Source organism: Cornus florida, unplaced genomic scaffold (genome assembly GCF_030987335.1).
Source record: "Cornus florida cultivar Cherokee Brave unplaced genomic scaffold, ASM3098733v1 CherokeeBrave_3.0.0_Hap2_Chr02, whole genome shotgun sequence".
Taxonomy (NCBI): domain Eukaryota; kingdom Viridiplantae; phylum Streptophyta; class Magnoliopsida; order Cornales; family Cornaceae; genus Cornus; species Cornus florida.
In genome coordinates this window covers 633,227-653,857 of record NW_026775572.1, presented here as the reverse complement: position 1 = coordinate 653,857, position 20,631 = coordinate 633,227, and the positions used below count along the sequence as shown (strand labels likewise).

Here is a 20,631-nt window from a genome sequence, read left to right as displayed (position 1 = left end):
TAACATTTTATTTAAAGATGGGTGTTAGGAATAATTAAGGGATTTATTTTTTATTTTTTTAAAAAAATTAAATTAAATTAAGTTTTTAGAACATTTTATGCAGAGGAGTAACCTAACTCCTTAGATCTTCTCACTTCTCAGCTTGTATTACACATAGGGGGGGTATTGTGTCGATATAAGGGTATTATACTAAATAGGTAAACCCAAACCTAACCTATTTAATAATCATGTCAAGAATCTTCAACACTAACCCAACCCGTTTATTAAACAGGTAAACATGTTAACTCGTTTAATGACCTATTTATCAAAAAGAGATATTTAATACTTAATCAAATAGTAAATAATAATAATAAATTCTCATAATTAACCCAAATATTCAAAATAAAAAGAAAAATTATAAGACATAGACAAAGTTTATATTGAAATGACTTAATTATCCATAGTAATTGAGTTTAAACATATAACATATTATATAGGTTATATCTACGATTATAACATGTTGAGTTAAATTGGTCATAAACGAGTTACACGGATTGAACCCCTCAACCCTAACCCGACACGGTTAAGTAAACGGGTTAATCGTATCGATCCTTTTATTGACCCAAACTCGTTTACGCCAAATCCAAACCCTTTTAATTCGTATCGTGTCGTAATTTGCCACCCCTAATTACACAAGTGTATGTATGCAATAATAGTTCTAGATTATGCAAAAACTGACCTAATTTGATTGAATTTAGATACTAACCTAGTCAACTGATCAACCCAACTATGTTCAAACTCAAGCTAGTCTTCTTTAAGAGCAGCCGCAACGGGCTAGCTAAAGCTCGCTTTTAGCGATTTGGGAGCCCAAAGCCTGTGCAACGGGTTATCGGAAAAGGGCGGGGCCCATTTTGCCTTGCGGGCCGGCTCGCGATTGCTGTTTTTTTTTTTTTTTTCCCTAATGCAAAAAGGCACCGTTTTGCATTAGCCCTTTTTTGTTTTGTTTGAAACGGTGCTAAACAGTGTGCACTATGTGCTGAACAGTGCCTTTGGCCGTATGATTTTTTTTTTAAAGAACCTAAAAATAAGTTATTTTGAGCTCTTTTAAAAATAAATAAATAAATAAAATTCATTAAATAAAAAATATATTATTTAGGCACTGTTTGTCCAAAAATAAATTTATTTGGGCTAAAAATAAATTAAAAAACCTTTTTTTTTCTTCCCTTAAATTTTTTTTTATTTTTTATTTTTTTGTTTTAAATTTTAAATGTGTACCGCAAACTATGCATTTGGCCGTTAAGGCACTGTTTGGCTGACACAAATAGCGCCTTAAAGGCTATAATTTTTTTTTTGAGAGCGAAAATCCAGAGAGCTTGATGGAGTGCATATTTCTGAAGAGCCAAAGTTACTGACATGGTTCTTTGAATTGCTGACGTAACTCTTGGAAAAGTTAAAATGACATTTTTAAAGAGCTAAAATTTGGAAAAGCTGGTGCAGATGGCCTAAGTCATACAAAATGAAGTAAATCAATTAGGCAATATCTTTGTGCATAGAGATTTCAATTAGGAAGAGATATAGATATATATATAGGATCAATCTTTTTCGACGTCTACAAAAAAAACTACATACAAGAACTTCATTATCAAAAGACATAAAGAGCAAAAAGGTTCCAAAGAGACTAACATTGAACTCATACTTCTCTCTGGATCTATTAGCCTTATCTTCAACTCCTTCAATTTCCTCTCTCTACCATCTTAATTTTCTTCATCTCTAGCTAGCTAGCTAGCTACTGAAGGGTATGAAATTGTATGTTGTTGAGTTTGAATTAAAAGCAAGCCCTTAACAACATGGTCAAATTAATGTAGTATTATTAATTGTGTGTGACAGTGACTAGTCTAGTCTTGGCGCCTTTACTGTACTGCTTTACCTTTCAGAGCCTCAGCAAAATGTAGTAAACTAAAGTAATAGGCAGAGCGATTAACATTCCAAATATGACCCTGCAACACAAAATTTTAATCAAAATGATAATAAAAACATAGCATCAATTATGTGGGTGCTCTTCTGCATATAATCGCTACGCACCGTGCATCACTCTCTATGAACTTTGATGCACAAACATTTGTATCTTCACATAATGATGCCATATATATGGCATGCAAACATACGTAAAAACTTTCAAATGCGAATTCATATATTAGTAGGTATGTAATTCAAACCCGGTGCTCAGTATGTCAGGATGAACATCGTATTCCTTGGCAAAGACAAAAGGGACAATTCCTTGTGGAAGAGCTGCCTGAAATTTCAACCGAACAAAATAAAATAAAAACAAAGAAAGCCAAAAGTAAAAGTAATGTGCAAAATATTGAAATGTAGGTAAACAAATTATGCTGATGTATTTTTCAAGTCCTGTTACCTGAACAATTGCAATATGCAAGAAAACCCCTCGTAGTCCAACAGCAATTGAGGCGGCAGCCATGACAGCCGGACCCGTGAGGAATCGAACAGCCATGGTAAAGGCAGCAACTGAGTTCCCGCAAGCAATGATTTTAGGCTGTAATGCCATGAACAAACCTGCGTATAGCTAGCTAGTAAATTTTCTAACACCAAATTAGGCTATAAAAATACTACACTACTTTTTGTTAGTACTAGATTTCCCTGAAACTATGCTAAAAGTTTGAATGGCTTTCAATGTCATCATACCAAGACTAAACATGGCCATTCCGAGACCAGCATCAGATAGAATAGATATTGATTTTGCCATTATTGCAGGCATAACAATGTTCCACCTGCAAAGATTATAAATAGTAATGAAGACAACATTCAAAAAAATACTGCTGAATATTCCAGTTTAATTTTTACGCACTTGAATGAGACCAATGACCAAGTGAGACCAAAGAGGCTGGAATAAGTATTTGGATTCCTAATGAGTTTTCTCCACACCATAATCAGAATGAGTCTAGTCACAACACTGGCAGGCGGCATGGAAGTCGGCTTGGGTTCCCCGTGATTAACAACAGTCCTGGGATGCAGCTCAGCCATGGAGCTTGAAACGAGCTTGGAGGGCACTGGCCCATCCCTTTCAGGGACCGTTTCATTTCCCAAACTAAACTCATCTCCGCCAAATTCATCATTACCTAAACACAATAGATAAATTGTACATCATTGAATTCAACCCTAAACTATAAATAAATAGAAGGAACAATATTCCAGAAATGTATATGTAGATTAATATGATACTCCGTATAAGATTTAAGCAACACCACATCACATGCAAGGAAACAACGAATTAAAACAATTAAACCCGTGACTTTAACAGCATTGATTGAAGAAGTTAAAATGTTCATACCTCTTGGGTGAGCCACCCCACTAAGATCATTATTCCCCATATAATCTCCTGCCCTGAAGACATGAATCCCTCCTTGGGACACAGACACCGGGGAAGCGCTTGAGCTCCAAACAAACATGTGAAGGTCTTTTCCACCACCTGTTCCGTTCGCCTTCTTCTGTGCAGACACCGGAGAGAAAATTCCGGCACTGGGAGGTGTTGGGTACCCAGAATTGGGCGCCTGCCCATAAACTCCATTAGCTCTGGAATGGTTCCCCACAGCGCCACTTGCACTCTCCTCATCAAAACCCAAGTTCCCCAAATTGGATTGAATAGGAATAGGAATAGGAATAGGACTGGCATTGTTTCCGTTGACCATAGAATAGAAATCGGTGTGGTTAAAGCTGGAACCCCTTGGGGTGGGGTTTCTAGAAGTCTGCACGGAGTAAATCTCAGCATTGGTCAAATTGGAGGGTCGGGGTGTCAATGAAACAACAGAATGAGGGCCGTGGGAGGGCCGCGAAAAGATATCAGATTGGGAACTGGTGGATTTTCTGAGAATGACATGAAGCTTTCCGTCTTGACCAACCTGGGCCTCAGTTTGTAATGGGTCTTTACCATCCAAAGACAAGATATCAGAGTCAACTGTGAATGAAATGATAGAGGATGCAGTGTGTGGGAACTGTTGAGCGATGAGAAGCCTAGCTCCTCTGTACTCGAACATGAACAACATCAGAGTGTACCATATAATGCATTGGAGGACTACTATTTGAACCATAAGGGCACCAGACAAGTCACCATACATGCCTTTCAACAAGGGGATCCCCATGACAAGAGTGTTTGGAAGTGTAGAGAGAGAGAAGAGTGTGATGGACCATTCAAGAGTGGCAAAAGTTGTTGAGCTGATTCTTGAGCAGATGGCGAGAGCAACAAGGACTATGAATTTCTGAAGAGCGTCAGCAGCAATGAAGGTGTAGTTCATGGTATAGGGGTTGTTGGTGGAGATGAAGTGAAAGGAAAGGAGAGGGACAGCAAAGAGGGCGACGAATCGGTTGATGCCCAAACACTGGTCAGGGCTGAAGATTTTACACCATTTCACTGAAGCATAGGCTAAGATCATGGCCACATAGAGTGGAACAACGGCTGTGAGAACATGGTAAACGTCTGAGACTGTAATCATTTTTTTTATATATATATATTTATATTTATATTGAACCAACGGCTGTGAGAATATATAAGCAGAGCAGATGAATGAAATGGGCTTATGGTTGAATCACAAAACTCAAGAAATGAAAGAGAAATAAATATGAGTGGGAAAGGGACGTTGAGTTGATTTGATTTCCCTCTTCAGCTAGTTTAGTTTTAGAGAGAGAGAAAGGGAAGGAGTAGGGAGTGCAGGACAAGGACAGAGAGACAGGCAGGTGGTGGTGGTGGTGTATTCTTGAGGAAGAGGGGAGTGGGGGCTAGCTGCTTCCGCCGCAGTAGCGTCTCGAATCAATACCAGTATTTATGACAATTCACAAACAAACCAAGAACAGCTGGACCCTCTTCTTTTCTGATGAGATGCTTTTTTCCATTGTCTTTTGATCCGATCCGATCATGTGTTTTGTTTGGGGAGGGAAAATATTTTGTGAGAGAACAAATTTTAGAGAGTGAAATTTAAATGTGGTGCGACTCTAACATTACTCCAAAGGATAAAAGCAGCATCACCTCTCATTCTGATTGTGAGAGCCAAAAGACTAAACAGCGTCCCATACAGAAACAAAGAAAAGGAGAATACGGCCTAACAAGATTCTCCCCACTTTCGCATTTATATATATATATATATATATATTTGGGTTTTAATCCGTTGGGTGAAAACTGGACTCATTTTTAAATTGATCTTGGGTGAGATGCACCATACTAGTGGAATAGAAAATTGTGTCTATACAGCGGTCACTTGTTCAAGTATACATTATATGTCAAAATCATATGTTCTCTTTCTTCTCATAAATTATTATCCAATGCCAACACACTTTAATACTATTCCTCCTTTCCTAACTGACCTTTTTCATTCCATCCGTACACCGTTTGAATTATTATTAGAGTACTATATTAGTGAAAAACACGCATCTAAAACATAGGGCCTCCGCCTCTCGCAACAATTTGAGGTGAGGCTCTACATTATGTAGTTAGATATAATACTTCGAAAATAGTCAAAATACTGTTTTGCATAAATAAGGTTTTTACATATATATACACACACAACAAAACACAACACTGTAGTTATTTCAATTATGAACAAACTAACCCTAATAAAATGTGTAAAATATTTGATATTTTGTTAGGTCATGATAAAAATTGTACATCATGAGTACTTTTTCAATTTTGAAAGTAACATAATTAATAAGAAACTGTCCAGCATTAGTTAGAACATGAGTAGTTAGTTAAACAAGACCATTTCTCATTCAATGATTAACGATTAATCTTGATGCATGTAAACATAAGGAAAAGGCATGGTCTTCATCTATAAAGATTTTAGTCCTCCCACTTTTTAACATGTGTTAGAAATGGATGATATTTGACATACAAATCACACTTCTCATCCCTGCTGCTTGCTATTGCTACTGTTGTGGCACAAGAAAATCTAAAAAGTTTAAAAGAGAGCAACAAAACAAAACAGCGTAGAAGGATAATAAAAATGCCTGGTCGAATGAATGAATTATTGATTACTGTATCCCAGGGAATCCCAATTGCACTCAAATACTAGTCGCCCATTGTGCGTGTATATATATATATATATAGTAGGTCTGCTTAGGGGAAAACTAAATTTAGGTGGTCTGATATTATACATGAGGGTGTTTGTTGACAACTTGACACATACTGTGTTTCTTTTTTTTTTTTCTTTTTTTTTCTGGTAAGAATGAATTGCTTTTCTTGCTGTGAAATTACAACAACAATCCACTGTAGTTTAAATTCAATGCCAATATATATAGGTAGGGCGGGCGCTTTTCTGCAGGTCTCACTCAAGCCGCGGTGACATGAAATAAAGCCAATGCATACAATTTACATACAATTAAGCAGCAGCAGCTCAATCTCCTTTGCACCAGTAAATTAATTTACATACAATTTACATACTGTTTTGCTCTAACTATCCCGATTGGAGGAAAACAGACACAAACACTGCTTATATTTTGTAGTATTATTCGTTTTTAAAAATGCGGAAAACAAAGAAAAAAAAAATATTAAAATCCCAAGTACTAAAAAAACAATAATACTAGGACAAGATAGATGGCCGGCCCATATTAAACTAAACAAACACCTTCACCATTCATCAACCATTATGCATGTACATGGCTTCTCCGTCTCCTCACACCACAAAATAGCCTAACTCACAATCAAACCAATGCCAACCTCAAGTTGTAGAATAACAATCCAACGCCTATCAACATTGTTCAAGCCTTGGCTCTTCATCCAACCATTTTTCAATTTACCATTGAAACAATCAGTTTTCCTTTTATATACTTTTTACAAGAACTAAAATCACTTATTTATTTATTTTACTCCTCTTAACATCTCATTCTCAGTCACTGTGAACCTCATCTAATCATAGTTATTCAAATTATAAAACATTATATAAACACATAATGGATTAAAAATTTAGTATAGACCAAATCAGATTTGCATTTTTTAGTCAAATTGTTAAACATTCTGTGAAACTGAGATTGGCAAATATATATATATAGGATAAGACAAATTTGGATTTTTGCAGTCAGTCCTTAATAATTGGGACAATGTTTTCTCGAGTTGAGTACATATTATAATAAAGATTCAAAGGGAAGAGAAAATGGGAACACCTGGTAATGTAGCACCTGCATCAACAATGAAAATGTTGCCCGTCACATATTGTGAAGAGTCATGGATCATGTATCGTACCAGCGAAGTCAATGCTGGGTCCGTTGCGCCAAAAGTTCTTAAAGGAACAGTTTTCAAAGCCACATTGTCAAGCCAGTCCTTTTGCATGAGACCCTCGGTGATCTCAGATCTGAAAAGTCCTGGTGATATTGAGTTTACTCTGATTTTGTGGGGTGCCAATTCCAAGGCCATGACCTGTTATATTATTGTTTCTAGAATAAGTCAACATGTTTAATCCTTAGATACAAAATTCAGAAAACTTTTGACTGGAAGCCCAATAACTTAGAAAGAGAAAAACATGACACCAGTATGTACTACGAAAAACAACAACAAAATGCCAATGGACCAACACTTAAAAAATGTTACGAAAACAAACAAGGCGCAAATAAAGGTACAGAAATAACCAATCATGAATGCATATTATGTAAACTAGTTGTTAACATAATCACCAGTCATGGGGTTTCATGTAAACTAGCATTTTAAGATGTAATAAACTTGCATGACAAAGAAAGCAACTCTGTCAAATATATATGGTGAGTAGATAAAACTTCTAAAATACACAGGAAGGATGGGAAACATGAGGTTGAATATGGAGTTCGTACTTCGTAGAAACAACCTGGGCAGGCATAATATTGAGTAAAACAATGGAGAATCTTGAATGCAATTAAATACAGAAAGGATGGGAAATCCCAATGAAGTTATTTATTGCTAATATATTAAATGACAATTTGCTGAAATAATCAGTTCACTTCCAGATATTTATTTTATTTTTAAAAGTAATTTCTTGAGCTCTAAGTAGTAGATATTAAACCAGGAATAGTTCCTTGTACAAGCTTGGTAGTTACTTGTGTAAGACGAGCATTTACTGATGCAGAATAAATATAAGAAACTTGGAATAAGCTGCCTACTACTAATTGTAGGCTTTGACTGAATGGAAGTGATTTTGTAAAGTTTGTTGATTGAATGGATGGAATTTCGCTTGGTTTTAGAAGTGATGGCTACTGGAATTGCAGACAACTAGTTACATAAATTGGGTAAAGTCATGGTTGATGACGACCGGAGAGGATAGGGTCTTGGTGATGTAATTAGGTCACTATGGGACCGTAAACGTAATTCAAGAACAATACTCGAAGAGATAATGTGTACGAATCTTGGATCCCAACAAAATTTCCTTAGGATTTACTCCCTAGGGTTGGGTTGCATCACATAAAGAATCTTCAATCCTCTAAAAGTCAACTCCATTGAATTAAAAGAAAAATAATCGTAGGCTGTTGGGTTTTTATAAGGACTCCAAATTAAGAAACTTACACCTTTTTGACCACTTAAGAGTTAAGACTATTCTAGACCTACTGAAGACTCGTCACATAAAACCCATATAACATAACTTCAACCAAAACATATCATAGCATAGAAATTATGATACATGTTAGCTGGAAAACGTGTAATATATTATAACCTCAACTTTCAACCAACTGCAGAACATGTTGAAGGTATTACCTTTGTCATGGTATTTAGGCCTGCCTTCGAAGAAGCATAGGCAACACCTCCAGGTAACTGCCCGCGATTAAGACCAGCAATAGAAGAAATATTGATAACTGATCCGCCGAGATTAGCATCACGCATGCGTATACAAACGTATTTTGACACCAACCATGAACCTGTTAAGTTTGTTTTAATATTATTATTCCATTCTTCCTCTGATAAATCCAACGGACCATGCACGCCACCTAAGATAAACACACACAGCTTAGGATAGACTTAAGGATCTCAAATCAATACTGCAGAAGTAAAATGACAAGTTATACATTATAACCTTTGGTTATCCAATGAAGAATGTATTAATCTATCTTGGTCTATAGAAAGTCCGCTTCACAAACAGCGAAAAAAAATAAAAATAAAAAAATAACGGATGAATAATAAATCTTTAATACTCCTGTCGGTTAAGATAGTTCATACTATGCTAACAAAAACGTTTATAAATGATAAATTCATTCTAGAGGCCAACAAATGGGCAAAGAGAAATAATTTGTAACAAATTGTTTGCTGATGAGGATTCTATCTCAAAATTCTCTCTTTTTTTTCTTTCTTCTTTCTTTCTTTCTTTCTTTAATTTTTATATGAGTGTGGATTTTTGTCTAATGGTAATGACTTCCAACAAAATGACAAATCAGGCATTCAAGCACAGGGCTAATACACAACAAATAAGATTGGAAGTAACATAAAAAGAGATCATCCACAGCACCACCACAGAAAGCAATTGGAAATATATAAACAATCCACCATGAGAAATGGAATCCCAGTTTCTGAAAATCAGCCAAATATAAGCATTGGAAAAGGAAAAGTAAATACAAGATTATCTTTGGTCTGAAAGGAAGGATTTGACACCCTTCCTGGTTTGTGTTTTTTAAAACTTTTTATGTAATCCATCTGTTTCTAATAAGAAAAATAATACCAATTATTAACCCCAAGGGGTTGGCTCAAGCAAGTAAGTTACTTAGCCCTGGTGCCTCAGGAAGCATCAAGTCTAAGGTTCGACTCCTCTTGTGTGCAAACAATTCCTTGAGGGGGGGGGGGGTGTATAAACTAGAAAATTAATAATAAGGGTTAAGTGCATAAAACACCTTGTGATACATGCTTACGGTGCATATCAACTCCCTCATGTGCACAAAACACCCCCCAATTTAAAAAATTGTGCAAATAGGTTCCACTTGACACATTAAAGTAATAGAATGACCAAATTACCCTTTTCTACACAATTTTCATATTATTTTAAAAAGGTTGCATTTGTGAAATGACCAAAGAGAACATAATCTAATATGACGTCATTGGGCTCCATCTGATCACGAGGGTCACTCTACGCTATTTCAGTCACTGGTGGGTCGCCTTTGATCATGAGCTGGTTGCCAACTCCAACGCCGGCAACCCACAGTCCCACAGACCGCCCTCTCTCATTCTCTCTCTCTCTCTCTCTCTCTCTCTCTCTCTCTCTTCATACTACAAAACAGATATGGAGATGAGTTACTGTGTGTGGATGAAGCGAGTCATGGTAGGAAGCAATTTGTTCTCTCAGCCTCTTGTCTTCCCATTGTTGCTCACTTTCAACCAACACTCGTTCCTCACCATTACCTCTCATCTCAGCCGTTGATGATCACAATTGTTCCCCTACAAGTAAGGCTTTACACACACACTCACACATACATATACATACATACATACATACATATATATATATATTGACACAAATTGGGCTGAAATTCAATTGTATTGAAATCACAATGAAATTACACTGCTATATACACTTCAGAGGACCTAAATTAGGAAACTCTAAAACTAGGAAACTGTCTAATCCTAGAGATACTAATTCCCTAGAATCAGGGCTGTCTAATCCTAGAGATACGAATTCCCTAAAATCAGGGATTACAATGACTAAAATATTACAAGATCTCCTAGCTAATTACAGCTATACACACACGGTTTCCTTAACTAATTACAGCTATACACACACGGTTTCCTTATTTATAGAACTGAATTTTCCACACTCCCCCTCAAGCTGGTGAATGGATATCATCCATTCCAAGCTTGCTTGCTAGTCTATGAAAAAACGTCCCAGACAATCCTTTGGTGAGTATGTCTGCAAGTTGATTGCTAGTGGAAACGAATGGCGTGCAAATTAGGCCACTGTCAAGCTTCTCCTTTATAAAGTGCCTATCAACTTCAACGTGCTTCGTACGGTCGTGTTGCACTGGATTATGTGCAATATTAATGGCTAACTTATTGTCACAATAAAGCTTCATTGGACCTTCCCACTTGACTCTTAGATCTTCTAAGACAATTTTCAACCATAATAATTCGCAAATCCCAAGTGCCATTGCTCTAAACTCGGCTTCTGCACTGGATCTTGCCACAACATTCTGTTTTTTACTCCTCCAAGTCACAAGGTTGCCTCCTAGAAAAGTGAAATAATCCGAGGTAGATCTCCTGTCAATTACAGACCCTGCATAATCTACATCAGTGTAGGCTTCAAGAGTTAGCTCCTCCCCCTTCTTAAATAGAATTCCTTTGCCCAGTGTGCTTTTCAAGTACTGTAGGATTCGATACACAACCCTAAGATGTGAGTCTTTGGGATTGTGCATGAATTGACTTACAACACTAACTGCATAGGCTATGTCTAGTCTAGTGTGTGACAAGTAGATGAGCCTTCCCACAAGTCTCTGATAGGAGCCTTTATCTACTGCCGTGTCTTCCAGAGCATCTCCAAGCCTGTGGTTGAACTTTATAGGCGTCTCTGCTGGTCTGCAACCTAACTTGCCTGTTTCCATCAGCAAATATGTTACATATTTTTGCTGAGATATGAAAATTCCTTCCCGAGAATGTGCTACCTCAATGCCGAGAAAATACTTTAGTTTGCCAAGCACTTTGATTTCGAATTCTTTCACTAAACACTTCTTTAAATTCTCCATTCCTTCCAAATCGTCACCTATCACTATAATGTCGTCTACATAGACTGGCAATGCAGTCACTCCCCCTGAAGCCGAGTGCTTTACAAACAAGGTGTGATCGCCTTGGCTCTGTTGGTATCCCATATCGAGCATTACCTTAGCAAACCTTCCAAACCAAGCTCTTGGAGACTGTTTTAATCCGTACAACGCCTTTCTTAACCTACATACCACTTGTCTTGTATTCAAACCAAACCCCGGTGGAACTTCCATATAAACCTCCTCCTTGAGATCACCATGTAAAAAGGCATTTTTGACATCGAATTGCTGTAATTTCCAGCCCAGATTAGCAGCCAATGACAACAACACTCTAACGGTGTTCATCTTCGCAACAGGAGCAAATGTCTCAAGATAATCTATTCCATACGTTTGGGTATAGCCTTTAGCAACTCACCTTGCTTTGTACCTCTCCAATGAACCATCTGACTTGTATTTCACCATGAATACCCATCTACATCCCACCGGTTTCTTCCCTCTCGGCAATTTCACCAAGTCTCATGTCTTGTTCTTCTCAAGTGCTTCCATTTCGACCTTCATGGCATTCTTCCAATTCTCATTACCTAATGCCTCGGATATGGTTTTGGGAATGGAGATTGTGTTTAGGCTTGTGAGAAAGGCTTTGTGGTTGTGGGACAGATTCTTATAGGACATGAATAAGCACGGAGGGTGTTTGGTGCATGCTCTAGTTTTCTTTCTAATAGCAATGGGAATATCATAATCAATTTGATCAAGAACTTCATTAAGACCATATTCATTAGAAATAGGTTCAGTAATTACCTCGCTAAGTCCAAGAGCAGGGGTTGATTTGGGTGATTGAACCTGCACAGATTGAGTGATTGGTGCCGTTCTTCTTGAAAAACCAGCAGTGGACGAGTAAAGTCTTGAATTTGCTTTCCCTTTATCATCTCTTGTGACTTGGGTGTATGAGGCTCAGTTTCAGGTTGTTTGGATTCGGACTGAATGTTTGGCTCAGGCTGGACTAGCTCAGGTTGATCAACAGGAACGGACTGAGTGTCTATAGACAGAGCTCATATCAGATTTATTTTTCATAAGAAAGATCCAAGACACACGAGTGTAATCATCAATGAAAGAAACGAACCACCGAGCCCCAGAAATGTTAGAAACAGTGGACGGTCCCCAAATGTCACTATGAATAAGAACAGATGTTCTTTTATTGCTTATTGGAAAAGAAGCAAGTTTGTGCTTTGCAAGTTCACAGACATCACATTGAAAATTTTCAACATCTAATCCTTTGAACAATAAAGGAAACATAATTTTAAGGACTCTAAATGACGGGTGACCAAGACAGAGGTGTTGAAGCCAAATCTTGTCTTTATTGGATTTAAAAGACTCTGAAAGAAATGATAATGGTGAGGAATTCACAACACTAACTTGACCACTGGGTTCTTCAAGATGGTAGAGACCATCCCTTTCTCTAGCATATCCTATCATCCTCCTCGTGCCCTATTCTTGAAATACACAACGAGAGGGATAAAACACCACACTGCAATTAAAATCTTTAGTGAGCTTGTGGATTGACAAAAGGTTGGTAAATAATTTTGGTACATGGAGAACATTTCTAAGTGTGAGGGTTTTGCTTATAAAAACATCTCCCTGACCAGCCACTGTTGTCACAGAACCATCGGCTATTGTTATCTTCCTATTGCTAGGACAAGGTGTATATGAGATAAATTTTTGTGACAAGTAGGTCATGTGATCTGTAGCTCCTGAGTCAGTGACCCAGGAGCTTGTGGTGGATATATCCGAGACTTTAAAAGCATGAGCAGAGGAAGATATACCTGAGAATGCCAAAGTGCAAGTACCTGTTGTAGATGGTTTCTCCAAAGATCCCAGCAAATTCTTCAATTTCTCAATTTCCTCTCTATCGAACTCAATAGATGATTCTTGAGATTTACCTTCTCCAGCCTGTTGTATATTTGCCATATACGCCTGCCCCTGTCCCTTTGGTTGTCCAGCTTTTGCCGTCCAATTTTCGTTTGCCGTCTCTGGTTTGCCGTAAAGTTACAGTATTTGTCCCTAGTATGGCGGGACTTTTTGCAAAATGTGCACCATAGGGAATCTTTATTGACTGGCCTTGTAAAATCTGCCCGCTTGTTGTCTTCATTAGATGGCTGCTCTCAGCCAAAGTTCCTCACATTTGCAGCTTTTGTAACCAAGGCCGAACTGTCCACTGGGTTATTCTCAATCATGACTCCTCTTCTTCCTTCCTCAGCACGAACAATTGCAATTGTTTCATTAAGTGATGGCAGATCTTCCTTTCCGAGTATTTGAACTCTTACTGCATCAAATTCAATGTTCAGTCCTGCAAGAAAATCATAAGTTCGGTCTTTTTAGACAAACCTCTTAAGGAGGGCTGCATCATCGCTGCATTTCATTTGAATGCACTGGTAATGATCCATCTCTTGCCAGAAGCTCTGCAACAGATTGGAGTACTCTATGATTGATAGACTTCCTTGCTTGGTGGAAGAAATCTTGGTCTTGATTTCATAGATTTGTGCAGCATCCCGGACTTTAGAGTAAGTCTGCTTCACGGCCTCCCATATTTCTTTGGCTGTGTTTAGAAACATACATGTATCACTAATTTCTGGCAACATAGAGTTCCATAACCAAGACATCACCATAAAGTCTTGTTCATCCCAAGCATCAAATTTGGGATCCCCTTTGTTAGGCCCAGTACCGAGTAAGTGACTCAGTTTGCCTCTTCCCTTCAAGAACGTGCGAACCAGTTGAGAGCACTTTAGATAGTTCTTCCCGTTCAACCTGTACGCCGCCTGGATGTTCTGCAATTCCCCTGTTGGAATCGAGTTGCAGCCTTCAGTCAAAGGAACCTCCGAGGTAGTCGTGGTGTTGCTGTTGTCGGCTGTTTCTGACATGGTCTTTTGGTAAAAGGGTTACAGTCTTGAGGGTGATAGTGTGGGGTTAGAGATTGATAATAATCAGTCTAGCGATATGAGAGTTCGCAACACTAGAAATACAATTCCTAGAATTGAGCATACTGCTCTGATACCACGACACAAATTGGGCTGAAATTCAATTGTATTGAAATCACAATGAAATTACACTGTTATATACACTTCGGAGGATCTAAATTAGGAAACTATCTAATCCTAGAGATACTAATTCCCTAAAATCTGGGATTACAATGGCTAAAATATTACAAGATCTCCTAGCTAATTATTACAAGATCTCCTAGCTAATTACAGCTATACACACACGTTTTCCTTATTTATAGAACTGAATTTTCCACATATATATATATATATGTGTGTGTGTACGTATATATATAGTCCTTAATGTTACAATTACAAACCCATATGCTCTTCTTGTGGTCTTCTGGTTTAGCTTTTTTTGAGTTTTTTTTAATACACTTATAGGATTATTCTAAATTATGAGTATAGGATATTTGTAATTGTGAATTGTAACTTTAGGTCGTTCTTGGTAGGAGGTGGTGAGAATAATGGAGTACCAAAAAAGGCTCAAAGGTGCTTCCGAAGGGATGATATAGCTGAATTTGGAGTACGTTCACTAGGTTACTTTATTTGCTCCAGTCGAATTTTTTTTTTTTTTCTTTTTTTGTGGCAATTGTTGTTGTATTTTTTTATGTTGGTAGGTTATGCTACTAAAACAAGTATGGGGTATTTTGAACTAGAAAGAATAAACAATTTTTACTGCAAAAAATGCACCTTTTGAAAATCTATGCTACTAAAGAAAGTAAAACGACATTATTTACCTAAGCACTTATCCATTGCACGATAAAAGTGTGAGGACTTGGGTTCAACTCTGAGGGTAGTGATTTTCGCTAAATAATGTCAAAGGGTAACATAGCACTCCGCGTGAGTGGGATTAGCACTGGGTAATGGTATTGTTTGTCATGTTGGTGTTTTTACATTTTTATACTACATGCATGCATGTAATGCACATTTGGCCTTATTTTTCTCTCTCTCTATACACTGTTGAATAGAGAGAGATAACAAGCTGTAAGGGAAATGTAGGGGAAATAGACATATATAGAGAGAGAACAAGTTGTAGAGAGAAAGAGAGAGAAAAAAAAAAAAAGCCTCAAAAATGGGTTTAATAGCTTTATGTGCACTAACACCCCTACATAAAGCAAATAGAGCTAATAAACACCCCTTGGACATTTTCGGAAGAATAAAGTGTAAAACGGGTATATTACATTTACTTTGTGTCAGATCTTGCAGAAAAGTGATTTTAGGGGGTGGTTTCACACAATTGTAAGGGAAATGGACACATATACATGGAGAACAAGTTGTGGAAAGAGAGAGAGAGAAAAAAAAAAAAAAAAAAAAAAAAAAAAGCCTAAAAAATGGGTTTAATAGCTTTATGTGCACTAACACCCCTACATAAAGCAAATAGAGCTAATAAACACCCCTTGGGCATTTTCGGAAGAGTAAAAGGGTAATATGGGTGTATTACATTTAGTTTGTGTCAGATTTTGCAAAAAAATGATTTTAGGGGGGGTTTTGCACAATTGTTGAACTATAAGGTAAATTACACTCAAACCCCCTGAGGTTAGGTCATATCTCAGGTAGATGAAAATTTTGGCTTTAAATTTCACTTACATTTGAATTAGTGATGTAGCATTTCACTAACACCCCAAATTTCAGTTTTTGGTAGGGTCAAAGTACTTTTAAAGTATTAAATGACTATACTGGCCTTTGACACTATATTGACTATTTTTGTGACCAAACTACCCCATATACACCAATGCCCAAGAGAGAGAAAGAAATATCCAACTCAGCAAAATAATTCACGCATAAGCCATCTTCTCTCTCCTCCAATCTCTCTCTGCACAGACCCATCCGGCATAACATTCAGGGTTGGAGCGAAAAACAAACTACGAATGCTACATCCGTGAAGTCCTCACAATGGACCTCAACTACAAGGCTATGGTCACCGAGCTGTCTACCGTCCCCGCTGTCCCCATCTCTCAACCATCCAAGCTCTCTGCCATCGATCCTTCCGAGCACCGCCGCGAGTCATTCACGGACACCTCCGGCGAGATTGAACCGGCCAGAAAGGACTCAGACAACACTGCAAAGATGGAGGAGGTGGCAGTGCACAGTGGCGAAGGTAGATGCCGTTGGGAATTTGTGTGCGGCGAAGGTGGATGCCGTTGGGAATTTGGGACTGTTCAGGGGCGATGTACTTCAAATTGGCAAGTACACGGGATGGCGAGGCACAACATGGTTGGAGCGTCGGTGATGGCGGTTCGCAGTCAAGGTTCTGGCAGTATTAAGGGACGACGAGCAAGGTTTGATCCTCGGACCAGAGAGGATTCCGGCGGTGAGCAAGAGGGGACTCGGCGCTAATGGATCTGGCAAGCGGTGGTGACATGGTTGGTTCGCGGTGTGATGTCAGTGATGGTTGGAGCTTGGAAGACTGTTACCTTCGTGGGATTGAAAGGCAGCGTTGCTCGGTAGAGAGGTGGAGGAACGGTGATGGACAGTGGGTCTAGACGACGGGGTGGGGTGGTGTTGGTGTTAAGAAATTGGGTTTGGGTTGGCAGAGAACTTGCTTGGCTTTATGATGGGGATGAGGGGTGATTGTGGAGGTTTTGGGTGGTTGGTGGGTGGAGGACCAGTGACGGTTTTGGTTGAAGGTGGTGGTTGTTATGGGTTTGATGTGTTATTTGGTTGCCAATTTGGAATGGGGCGATGGGTGGTGGTGGTTATGGGTTTAGTGCGTTAATCAGTAACAATAGAGGTTTTGGGTGGTGGTTGATGTCCTCCTGCCTGTAATTACCACCGAAAAGCAAAATTTTTTTGTTCACTGTATAACAATGGTTTGGACGGTTAGGATTGAAATAGTGGATATAAGAAAAAATATATACACACATACACTGAGGGGCCTTTTTGTCATTTAAGATTATATATATTTTGTATTAAAATTTTGAGGGTAAAAGGGTCAATTCGTAGGCAAAAAGTAAATTAGGGTGTAAGTGAAAGTTAAAATCAAAATCTTTATCTAACTGAAATATGACCTAACCTCAGGGGGTGTGAGTGTAAATTACCCTAAACTATTAGTGTTTATAGCACATTTTAAAAAATAGGGGGTGAAAGTGGTTCTTGGAGCATATAAGAGGGGCGTTTTCTGCACTTAACCCAAGTTATAAGACCAACTATTACAAAAAGCATCAGAGTTTAAGGAATCAAAACCAAACTAAAGTGAAGTTCACAAAGTAATAACCCAACCATTTGCCAGTATCCTTGTCAAGCCTATCTTGCCAATTCACACCATCAATGTCATATTTCCTACCAGTTCACTGGCTAACACCTAGTTTTTCTTATTGCAGAGATGTTGTCGTTCAGAGGTCAACTTAATAAGTCAGATAAAGTTGGATTCGGAGAAACCAAAAGTTCAGTCAATTTGCAATTTAAAGGGAGAAGAGAGAGAGAGAGACTTGTTTCTAGTTTAGTGAAAAGATCCTACAATTATCCATTATTATATATTGTTGAGTTGTGTCCCGAATTCTCTTTTGGCCCGGTTACAACTCGGCCCAGTTTTTGACCTGAGTCATGGGAACTTGAGTTCCATTTTTTTAAACCCTCTTTTGACTTGCAAGTTTCGGCCTGGTTACTAGTCTCATTGTAATCCGATATACAAGTGTGCTATTGTTCATTAATAACACTGGAAAACATATAGAGAGAGAAAGACAAGGGGATACTATGGTTAGGGTTTGAGAGATTTGTATATCTCCTTTCTTCATTCGGATCTTCACCGTGCACATAGGCTATACCCCAAAACATATTAAATCTTGGTGTTCCATGTGATTTTTTCTTTCTATTATTGCTTAATTGTTCTTGTGTTTTGGTAAATATGTGCCACTAACGAATTCTAACTTAAAAGTGTAATCAGACTTTAGTGATAAAACAAAACCTCTTATTGCTGAGAGGTTGTAGATGTACAGAACAGCATCGTTAAATCTCAAAGTTTCATCCTACAATAGCGGGAAAAAGAACCTGCATTCAACCAAGTCTTGAACAACAATCTGAACCAGTTGCGAAATTATCATTTCCTTGGAACCATGAACAACGTAAAACACGAGATTTATACTCTAATTTCATTTTATTTTGTTTCTGTTAGTTTTCTCAGCAACCAAACGGTGTACAGAATTAAAAGAAAAGCCCCTACTACTGCTACTAGTGTTACTACCAAATTGGAATGGAATTACCTCTAACACCAGCGTTATTGATCAGAGCATCAATATGGCCAAACGCCTCCCAAGCTCTCCGTACAGAGGCGTCGATGGTGGTACCATCAGCGCTGACGTCAAGCTCAATAGCCACGGCCCGAAGAGTGGTGGGTTGAGACGAGTGAGGGTGGTCCGAGAAGGTGAATCGGTTGATTTCATCGCAGAGAGATTGGAGCCGTTCGATTCGGCGAGCGGCAGCGATAATCTTGCAACCGGCTTTGGCGAGATCGAGACAGAAGTAGCGGCCGATTCCCGAGGACGCACCGGTGACCATCACCACCTTTCCGTCCAGGTCGCACCATGGCTCCAGATGGCTCGAGATTTGGCTCGTCATCTCTCCTTCTATAGGCTCTGCAAATCTTAATTTCTTGAATGAAACAAGAAATCAAAAACTAATAGAGAGACAAGTGACAAGACAGGATCGACCAGACAACTAGTTGGGTGGGTTGGTCTTGCACTACATTTAATTCCTAATCGAAAAAACTGTGCGGAGAAGTTTGGTTTGGTTGGTTGTCTTTATATTCAGCAGACTTCTCGTGCCAGTCTCGGTTCTGATACAACTTTGAATTACAACGATAATGGTTCGGATTGCGCCGCCGGGTGGATTTGAGGAGTGAAATGTTGTTAGGCTTCGTTTAGATAACCCGACAGAGAAGAGAGGAGGAGAAAAGAAAAGAAATGTATTATAATAAAACTACGGTAAATTACAACGAACGACATACTTAAGGCTTGCCGTAAGGATAATCATATACAAATCAGACAATTTTTTAGACAATCAGAACCCTTAAAAGGTAAAAAATGACGAAATTGTCCATTAATATTTAATTAATTTTAATATAAATATCATAAATTTGAAATAACGTTTTTACCCTTCCATAAATACCAACAAGGCGTCTGAATTCACATAACCATTTCAGCCCCTAAATAAGTGTCCATTGAGTTCTCTCTCTATCTTCTACAAGATCCATCGTCTAGTCCGGCTCACCGTTGACGGCAAACAGCTCGAACAAATTCGAAGCTCGGAAAGTGTAGTCTAAAGCCTTGCTCAGGCCATCACCGACAGTGATTGTATCATGCGCAAGTTTTAAAAGGAACGGTCCGTGATCTAGGTTATTGAGAGATGACTTATTGATAATTGGCTTCTTCGAGCGACGTTTTATTGACAAAGCTCCGATCCGGCGACGGCTTGGACCGTGAAAAGGTAGGCTTTGGTGTTCTTGAGCCCACCCCTTCACAATTCATGTATTTGCCCTTGGTTTTGGTGGTTGTTTTGTTGTTGGCAATGGGTGTTCATTCTCTCATATTAGTCCGTTTTCACGCAACCAAGTTTCAAGATTGTGTTCTTGAATCATGGAGGCCTCAGACTCGTCGAAGGCGACTATCCTTATAAGATATGCAGTGCACAGGGATGAAGTTACGAGGGTAAATAATTTTTGGGTATATATATATATATACACACACCAATAAAGATCAACCGGCGGTGGCGATTTGGGTTGGAGAGAAAAATGGTGGCTAGTGTTTGGGTCTCTACTGGTTTGGACTAAAAAATTCTATGATTAATTTAGGGAAGGTTAGGGTAGCGTAAGAGTGGATTGGATTGCAATTGTGTGTGTGTGTGTGTGTGTGTGTGTGTGTGTGTGTGAGAGAGAGAGAAAGAGAATGAACAGAATAAATAATAAGTGGTGGCAGCAAAGTAGTGGTGG

The 20,631-nt window shown here is 38.4% G+C and overlaps 2 protein-coding genes across 2 annotated transcripts; both read right to left on the bottom strand.

Annotated features, from left to right (window-relative positions):
• Positions 1 to 1,541: 1,541 nt before the first annotated feature.
• On the bottom strand, positions 1,542 to 6,943 carry LOC132290255 (probable auxin efflux carrier component 1c). Its single transcript, XM_059790057.1, has 6 exons — positions 3,326 to 6,943; positions 2,843 to 3,113; positions 2,680 to 2,765; positions 2,393 to 2,550; positions 2,196 to 2,272; positions 1,542 to 1,976 (listed from the first exon to the last, which is right to left on the bottom strand). The coding sequence occupies exons 1-6, from the start codon at positions 4,482 to 4,484 to the stop codon at positions 1,910 to 1,912; spliced, it is 1,818 nt and encodes a 605-aa protein (XP_059646040.1). The 5' UTR covers positions 4,485 to 6,943; the 3' UTR covers positions 1,542 to 1,909.
• Positions 6,944 to 7,024: 81 nt separating this feature from the next.
• LOC132290268 (uncharacterized) lies at positions 7,025 to 19,627 on the bottom strand. Its single transcript, XM_059790067.1, has 3 exons — positions 18,908 to 19,627; positions 8,696 to 8,925; positions 7,025 to 7,393 (listed from the first exon to the last, which is right to left on the bottom strand). Exons 1-3 carry the CDS (start codon positions 19,260 to 19,262, stop codon positions 7,115 to 7,117), a joined length of 864 nt encoding a protein of 287 aa, XP_059646050.1. The 5' UTR covers positions 19,263 to 19,627; the 3' UTR covers positions 7,025 to 7,114.
• Between the last annotated feature and the right edge of the window lie 1,004 nt (positions 19,628 to 20,631).